The following is a 9,634-nucleotide window of genomic DNA, read 5'->3' as shown; positions in this document are numbered from 1 at the left end:
GAAGATGGGGCGCTGCATCGATGTAAACATGGTCCTGTAGTTTCAAGATGACCTTATGTTTTCTTAATATGGTCCATTCTCTCAGTTTAAACACATGTTGTCTGTGGATAAAATATGGGTCTGTGATATTTATCATACAGTTTGTAGATTTCACACAGCGTCCCGGACAAAACACAGAGTTTAGTAGCACAGCTGAACTCCAGTGTTTGGATTCACTCTTTACATTAAATCATGTCAATGTGTTTTTACCTTGGACTGAAGAGTAATAGAGAAGCTGATTGTACGACGAGATGACCAACAGTAAACACTGATGGAGTGTTAACACTACACTACATAAGATCACTCCACCAGGAGACCTGACTGACTTTAGAAACTTCTGATCAGGTCCTACTAATCTCTTATTAAATATGGAGAGATTAAATGAGCTCTGTGTCGTTTTAAATGTTTGATGATGTTTAGATTTGACCTGTTTTCATGATCTTTTCTAAACCAAAACTAATTCTTCATTGTTTCTCATGAGCTCTTCATAAATCACCTCATCTTCAGTAGCACTGGTTAGAAGTGGGTCCAGTTACTGAGGTTTTTTCAGTGTAACTTCACATATTTAGTGCTCAGTTGATGGTTTTCTTCAGTAATGAAGGAAATGATGGAGCCTCTGCTACATCTACTAAAAGAAATATCCTAAAACAGCAAACAGAGAAACTAAATGAGGTCTGACGACTTATTTCTAGGAGGGCAGAGACGTATTTTAATGAACATTAACAAACATCAGTTAATTAGAATGATGGATCATGAGGATGAAGTTACCGACCACGGTTCCAGGTTGTTCTGAGTCTGTGTATCGAGGGAACAGCAGCGATCACACAGGACGACTCCTTTTAAACAGTCATATTACAGATCTGAGAACAGTTAAACTGTTACTTTAGTACATCTGCTGTGTATAGAACCACTTTCAGTGTCATCTGTGTTAATGGATCTGTCACCGGTCAGTGTTTGTGAAGAGCTGAGTCCACCTGCTGGGGTTCGGTTGATCCTGCTTCTGTGTGAAATCATAGATCTGATCACCTACAGCCAAACACACCTGAGTGCAGCGAATGTGTCACAGGTAACTGTGGTGTAGACACACCTGTTGGGAGGACGAGCCAATCACAGGCTGTGTAGCTGCTGCAGACATCTTGTTAGGACTGTGACACTCACTCACTGTAAATAACATTAGTAAATAACATCAGCTTCATCCAGACTTCTCCAAGTAATAATGTGATATAATATTCATATCTGTGTTAAAGTGAATTTTTATTCTGAAAGGTGATAAAGAAGCTGCTGTTTCACCTGTTCTCGCCTGTTCTCACCTGTTTTCACCTGTTTTCATCTGTTCTCACCTGTTCTCACCTGTTTCGTCTGTTCTCACCTGTTCTCACCTGTTTCGTCTGTTCTCACCTGTTCTCACCTGTTCTCAGCTGTTCTCACCTGTTCTCACCTGTTCTCACCTGTTCTCAGCTGTTCTGTCTGTTCTGTCCTTCAACGTCTGCAGCACCATGCTGAGGATGTTTCATGAGTCTGTGGTTCCAGTTTCATCTTCTATGCTGTGGTCTGCTGGGGCAGCAACATGAAGGTGTCAGACACTAACAGACTAAACAAACTGATTAGGAGGGCTGGCTCTGTTCTGGGGGTGGAGCTGGACCCTCTACATGTCTACATGACTTTCCTACTGTTCTACTGTGATTCACTGTGACACCTTCCACGTCTTTATTAAACTACATATAAGATGTAGTTTATGATTCAGAGTCTACTACTACTACTACTAATAATAATAACTACTACTACTACTACTACTGTTACTACTACTACTACTACTACTGTTACTACTACTACTACTACTACTGTTACTACTACTACTACTACTACTACTGTTACTACTACTACTACTACTACTGTTACTACTACTACTACTACTACTGTTACTACTACGACTACTACTACTACTGTTACTATTACTACTACTACTACTACTACTGTTACTATTACTACTACTACTCCTACTAATACTACTACTACTACTACTGTTACTATTACTACTACTACTACTACTACTACTACTACTGTTACTATTACTACTACTACTACTACTACTGTTACTATTACTACTACTACTACTACTGTTACTATTACTACTACTACTACTACTACTACTACTACTGTTACTATTACTACTACTACTACTACTACTGTTACTATTACTACTACTACTACTACTGTTACTATTACTACTACTACTGCTACTACTACTACTACTCCTACTACTACTACTACTACTACTACTGTTACTATTACTACTACTACTACTACTACTACTGTTACTATTACTACTACTACTACTACTGTTACTATTACTACTACTACTACTACTGTTACTATTACTACTACTACTACTACTGTTACTATTACTACTACTACTGTTACTATTACTACTACTACTACTACTACTACTACTACTGTTACTATTACTACTACTACTACTACTACTCCTACTAATAATACTACTACAGCTACTACTGCTACTACTACTACTACCTTTACTACTACTACTACTACTACTACTACTACTACTACTACTACTACTACTACTACTACTACTACTACTACTACTACTACCACTTCTACTACTACTACTACCACTACTACTACTACTACTACTACCACTACTGCTACTACTACTAATAATAATAATAAATACTATTACTGCTACTACTACTACAGCTACTACTACTACTGCTACTACTAGTACCACTTCTACTGCCACTACTACTACCACTTCTGCTACTACAGTTACCACTTCTACTAATGCTACTACTACTATTACTACTAATAACTACTACTACTACTACTACTACTACTACTACTACTACTCTCTTCTGGTATTTGATTTGTACATATAAGATGTAGTTTATGATTCAGAGTCTACTACTACTACTACTACTACTACTACTACTACTACTACTACTACTACTACTACTACTCTGTTCTGGTATTTGATTTGTACATATAAGATGTAGTTTATGATTCAGAGTCTACTACTACTACTACTACTACTACTACTACTACTCTCTTCTGGTATTTGATTTGTACATATAAGATGTAGTTTATGATTCAGAGTCTACTACTACTACTACTACTACTACTACTACTACTACTCTCTTCTGGTATTTGATTTGTACATATAAGATGTAGTTTATGATTCAGAGTCTACTACCACTACTACTACTACTACTACTACTACTACTCTCTTCTGGTATTTGATTTGTACATATAAGATGTAGTTTATGATTCAGAGTCTACTACTACTACTACTACTACTACTACTACTACTACTCTGTTCTGGTATTTGATTTGTACATATAAGATGTAGTTTATGATTCAGAGTCTACTACTACTACTACTACTACTACTACTACTACTCTCTTCTGGTATTTGATTTGTACATATAAGATGTAGTTTATGATTCAAAGTCTACTACTACTACTACTACTACTACTACTACTACTACTACTACTACTACTCTCTTCTGGTATTTGATTTGTACATATAAGATGTAGTTTATGATTCAGAGTCTACTACCACTACTACTACTACTACTACTACTACTACTACTACTACTACTACTACTACTACTACTCTGTTCTGGTATTTGATTTGTACATATAAGATGTAGTTTATGATTCAGAGTCTACTACTACTACTACTACTACTACTACTACTACTCTCTTCTGTATTTGATTTGTACATATAAGATGTAGTTTATGATTCAGAGTCTACTACTACTACTACTACTACTACTACTACTACTCTCTTCTGGTATTTGATTTGTACATATAAGATGTAGTTTATGATTCAGAGTCTACTACCACTACTACTACTACTACTACTACTACTACTCTCTTCTGGTATTTGATTTGTACATATAAGATGTAGTTTATGATTCAGAGTCTACTACTACTACTACTACTACTACTACTACTACTACTCTGTTCTGGTATTTGATTTGTACATATAAGATGTAGTTTATGATTCAGAGTCTACTACTACTACTACTACTACTACTACTACTACTCTCTTCTGGTATTTGATTTGTACATATAAGATGTAGTTTATGATTCAAAGTCTACTACTACTACTACTACTACTACTACTACTCTCTTCTGGTATTTGATTTGTACATATAAGATGCAGTTTCTGATTCAGAGTCTACTACTACTACTACTACTACTACTACTACTACTACTACTACTACTACTCTCTTCTGGTATTTGATTTGTACATAAAAGATTTAGTTTATGATTCAGAGTCTACTACTACTACTACTACTACTACCACCACCACTACTACTACTACTACTACTACTACTACTACTACTCTCTTCTGGTATTTGATTTGTACATATAAGATGCAGTTTCTGATTCAGAGTCTACTACTACTACTACTACTACTACTACTACTACTACTCTCTTCTGGTATTTGATTTGTACATATAAGATGCAGTTTCTGATTCAGAGTCTACTACCACTACTACTACTACTACTACTACTACTACTACTACTACTACTCACTTATGGTATTTTATTTGTACATATAAGATGCAGTTTATGATTCAGAGTCTACTACTACTACCACCACCACTACTACTACTACTACTACTGTTACTATTACTACTACTACTACTACTACTACTACTACTCTCTTCTGGTATTTGATTTGTACATATAAGATGCAGTTTCTGATTCAGAGTCTACTACTACTACTACTACTACTACTACTACTACTCTCTTCTGGTATTTGATTTGTACATATAAGATGCAGTTTCTGATTCAGAGTCTACTACCACTACTACTACTACTACTACTACTACTACTACTACTACTACTCACTTATGGTATTTTATTTGTACATATAAGATGCAGTTTATGATTCAGAGTCTACTACTACTACCACCACCACTACTACTACTACTACTACTGTTACTATTACTACTACTACTACTACTACTACTACTACTCTCTTCTGGTATTTGATTTGTACATATAAGATGCAGTTTCTGATTCAGAGTCTACTACTACTACTACTACTACTACTACTACTACTCTCTTCTGGTATTTGATTTGTACAGATAAGATGTAGTTTATGATTCAGAGTCTACTACTACTACTACTACTACTACTACTACTACTCTCTTCTGGTATTTGATTTGTACATATAAGATGTAGTTTATGATTCAGAGTCTACTACTACTACTACTACTACTACTACTACTACTACTACTACTACTACTACTACTCTGTTCTGGTATTTGATTTGTACATATAAGATGTAGTTTATGATTCAGAGTCTACTACCACTACTACTACTACTACTACTACTACTACTACTACTACTACTCTGATCTGGTATTTGATTTGTACATATAAGATGTAGTTTCTGATTCAGAGTCTACTACTACTACTACTACTACTACTACTACTACTACTACTCTCTTCTGGTATTTGATTTGTACATAAAAGATTTAGTTTATGATTCAGAGTCTACTACTACTACTACTACTACTACCACCACCACTACTACTACTACTACTACTACTACTACTACTCTCTTCTGGTATTTGATTTGTACATATAAGATGCAGTTTCTGATTCAGAGTCTACTACTACTACTACTACTACTACTACTACTACTACTACTACTCTCTTCTGGTATTTGATTTGTACATATAAGATGTAGTTTATGATTCAGAGTCTACTACTACTACTACTACTACTAGTACTACTACTACTCTCTTCTGGTATTTGATTTGTACATATAAGATGCAGTTTCTGATTCAGAGTCTACTACTACTACTACTACTACTACTAGTACTACTACTACTACTACTACTCTCTTCTGGTATTTGATTTGTACATATAAGATGCAGTTTCTGATTCACAGTCTACTACTACTACTACTACTACTACTCTCTTCTGGTATTTGATTTGTACATATAAGATGTAGTTTATGATTCAGAGTCTACTACTACTACTACTACTACTAGTACTACTACTACTCTCTTCTGGTATTTGATTTGTACATATAAGATGCAGTTTCTGATTCAGAGTCTACTACTACTACTACTACTACTACTAGTACTACTACTACTACTACTACTCTCTTCTGGTATTTGATTTGTACATATAAGATGCAGTTTCTGATTCACAGTCTACTACTACTAGTACTACTACTACTCTCTTCTGGTATTTGATTTGTACATATAAGATGTAGTTTCTGATTCACAGTCTACTACTACTACTACTACTACTACAGATACTACTACTACTACTACTACTACTACTACTACTACTACTACTACTACTACTACTACTACTACTACTACTACTCTCTTCTGGTATTTGATTTGTACATATAAGATGCAGTTTCTGATTCAGAGTCTACTACTACTACTACTACTACTACTACTACTACTACTACTACTACTACTACTACTCAGAGTGAAGTTATTTAAATGATTTACTGACATGAAGACACGTTTACAGAAGGAAACTCACCACTTCTGTTTTTCTTATCATGTCCATTTATATAAATACACATTTTCACACATCCTCAGTCTCTGAGCTGTTCACACGTTCAGTCGTCTTCCAGACAACATGAAGACTCCATGTGTGTCTCTGCTGCTCGGTGAGTCCAACACTTCTACTAGAACTGATCCGGTCCAGAGAAAACTCCCATTGACTCTGGAACATTTCACTGAGTCTGAACTGACCTTAAGACCTGGATCCAGACTTGTGTTCCTTTCCTTTGACATGTCTCCAGTTGAACTGCTGACATGTTTGTCCTCTTTGGATCTTTACACGACGGCTTCACTTCTAAGATGATTTGACTTTGAAATGTTTGGTTTGACTCTGAAGGAAACTTGTTCCCAACATGTTCACCTGTCCTCCTGTTCCAGGTGTGTCTGTGCTGCTGCTGTCTGGACTGACTGTTTCTGCAGGTGAGCTGATGGAGGAGAAGACAATCACTGACACTGACAGTAATACACAGACATTTACTCTGTCTGTCTGTCTGTCTCTGTCTGTCTGTCTGTCTGTCTCTCTGTACCTGTCTGTCTGTCTCTCTGTCTGTCTGTCTCTCTGTACCTGTCTGTCTCTCTGTCTGTCTGTCTGTCTGTCTCTCTCTCTGTCTGTCTCTCTGTCTGTCCGTCTGTCTGTCTCTCTCTCTCTGTCTGTCTGTCTGTCCTCCAGTCTCTCTGAACCTCAGTCCAAACCGTCTTCAGTTCTTCAGTGGACACTCTCCAGTGTCTCTGAGTTGTGTTGAAGATGGACAGACAGTTGATGGGACAGTGAAGAGGACCAGAGGAGGACAGACTGAGGACTGTGGAGCAGCTGCTTCAAGCTTTGGAAATTTTACTGGTTCCTGTTGCTTCATGTCGAGTCTCGACCAGTCAGACTCTGGAGTTTACTGGTGTGAAACCAGTTCTGGACGAAGCAGAGATCAGATCAACTTCACAGTATCTGGTACAGAAACAGTTTTTATTCGTCGCTGTAACTCTGTCTCTGTATGACTCTGGTCTGTCGCTGTAACTCTGTCTCTACGTGACTCTGGTCTGTCGCTGTAACTCTGTCTCTACGTGACTCTGGTCTGTCGCTGTAACTCTGTCTCTACATGACTCTGGTCTGTTGCTGTAACTCTGTCTCTACGTGACTCTGGTCTGTCGGTGTAACTCTGTCTCTGTGTGACTCTGGTCTGTCGCTGTAACTCTGTCTCTACGTGACTCTGGTCTGTTGGTGTAACTCTGTCTCTGTGTGACTCTGGTCTGTCGCTGTAACTCTGTCTCTGCGTGACTCTGGTCTGTCGCTGTAACTCTGTCTCTACGTGACTCTGGTCTGTCGCTGTAACTCTGTCTCTACGTGACTCTGGTCTGTCGCTGTAACTCTGTCTCTACGTGACTCTGGTCTGTCGCTGTAACTCTGTCTCTACGTGACTCTGGTCTGTTGCTGTAACTCTGTCTCTGTATGACTCTGGTCTGTCGCTGTAACTCTGTCTCTATATGACTCTGGTCTGTCGCTGTAACTCTGTCTCTACGTGACTCTGGTCTGTCGCTGTAACTCTGTCTCTGTATGACTCTGGTCTGTTGCTGTAACTCTGTCTCTATATGACTCTGGTCTGTCGCTGTAACTCTGTCTCTACGTGACTCTGGTCTGTCGCTGTAACTCTGTCTCTACGTGACTCTGGTCTGTCGCTGTAACTCTGTCTCTACGTGACTCTGGTCTGTCGCTGTAACTCTGTCTCTACGTGACTCTGGTCTGTCGCTGTAACTCTGTCTCTGTGTGACTCTGGTCTGTTGCTGTAACTCTGTCTCTACGTGACTCTGGTCTGTCGCTGTAACTCTGTCTCTATATGACTCTGTGTGTTTTTCAGGTCGTGACCTGATCCTGGAGATTCCTGCACTTCCTGTTTTGACAGGAAGTGATGTCACTCTGCGCTGTAGAAACAGAAACGATGAAACAGTCGCAGCTTATTTCTTCATTAATAGAATCCTCAGTGGATCTGGATCAGAGTTCATCCTCAGTAGAGTCCAACCGTCTGATGAAGGTCTCTACTCATGTTCTACTGATACACTGGGAGAATCTCCTCAGAGCTGGCTGAGGGTCAGAGGTCAGACACTGACATCACTTCCTGTTTCTATGACCCTGATCCTAAACTGACCACTGAACCAGATTCTACTCTTCTCTCTACAGATCCTCCTCCTACAACCTCTGCTCCACCCTCCACCACCCTCTGCTCTTCTACTCTAACCTCTCCTCTCCCAGACTCCCTCCCTCCCCCTCCTCCCTTCTTCTCTGTACTCATTCCAGTTGCAGCAGTTCTGGTTCTCCTGGTTCTGGTTCTAGTTGCAGTTCTGTTGCTCAGGAGGAAACAAACAGGTATGAAAAGTGAACAGACTGGATCCAGACTGGTCAGTGAGTCTGATCCAGTCTGCAGGTCTGTCCTGGACCTACACGGACTGGTTGGACTCCTGTCCCCTCCTGTCAACACTGATCCAGCAGCCAGTAGTAGAAGTCCAGTCTGTGTGTGTGAATCCACCAAAGTCCTCCAAACAGACTGATCACTGTGTGTGTTCCTGCAGGTCCAGGACCAGGACTGAGGTGTCCTCTGAGATCTGTTCCTCTGCTCTGCTGTGAGTCCTGCTTTCTGTTCACAACATCAGCTCCTCTACTTTGGACTCTGGTTCTGAACCTTGTTCTGTGTTTGTAGGTCTGACTGTGCTGCCTGCTGCAGGTGAGCTGATGAAACTCTGTCTGTGTGTTGACCTCTGACCCTCAGTGACCTCTGTTCTCCTGTTCCAGGTGTGGTTCTGTTGCTGTGTGGACTGTTGGTTCCTTCAGGTGAGTTGATGAACAGATCAACACCTGCAGAAAACAACTGATACAAATAAAGTTTGAACTAAACATCAACTGATGTAGAACAAATTAGTCGGAGGTCCGAAATTCAGATTCACTTTAAAACACGTTGTTGACGACAGAGAAAGAAAATAAAGAATAAAACTAAATAAAACTAACTCCTTCTCTGCAGGTCCTCCTCCTCCTCCTCCTCC

General features: G+C 39.0%; 1 protein-coding gene across 1 annotated transcript; it reads left to right on the top strand.

Annotated features, from left to right (window-relative positions):
* Positions 1–7,220: 7,220 nt before the first annotated feature.
* LOC113168448 (low affinity immunoglobulin gamma Fc region receptor II-like) lies at positions 7,221–9,634 on the top strand. The gene is made up of 5 exons (XM_026369467.2): positions 7,221–7,553; positions 8,458–8,694; positions 8,778–8,963; positions 9,167–9,425; positions 9,613–9,634. The coding sequence occupies exons 1-4, from the start codon at positions 7,463–7,465 to the stop codon at positions 9,292–9,294; spliced, it is 642 nt and encodes a 213-aa protein (XP_026225252.1). The 5' UTR covers positions 7,221–7,462; the 3' UTR covers positions 9,295–9,425; positions 9,613–9,634.

The sequence above is a fragment of the Anabas testudineus genome, chromosome 18 (assembly GCF_900324465.2).
Source record: "Anabas testudineus chromosome 18, fAnaTes1.2, whole genome shotgun sequence".
Classification (NCBI taxonomy): Eukaryota; Metazoa; Chordata; class Actinopteri; order Anabantiformes; family Anabantidae; genus Anabas; species Anabas testudineus.
The sequence above is the reverse complement of the archived record's forward strand: the minus strand, read 5'-3'. Positions and strand labels throughout refer to the sequence as shown.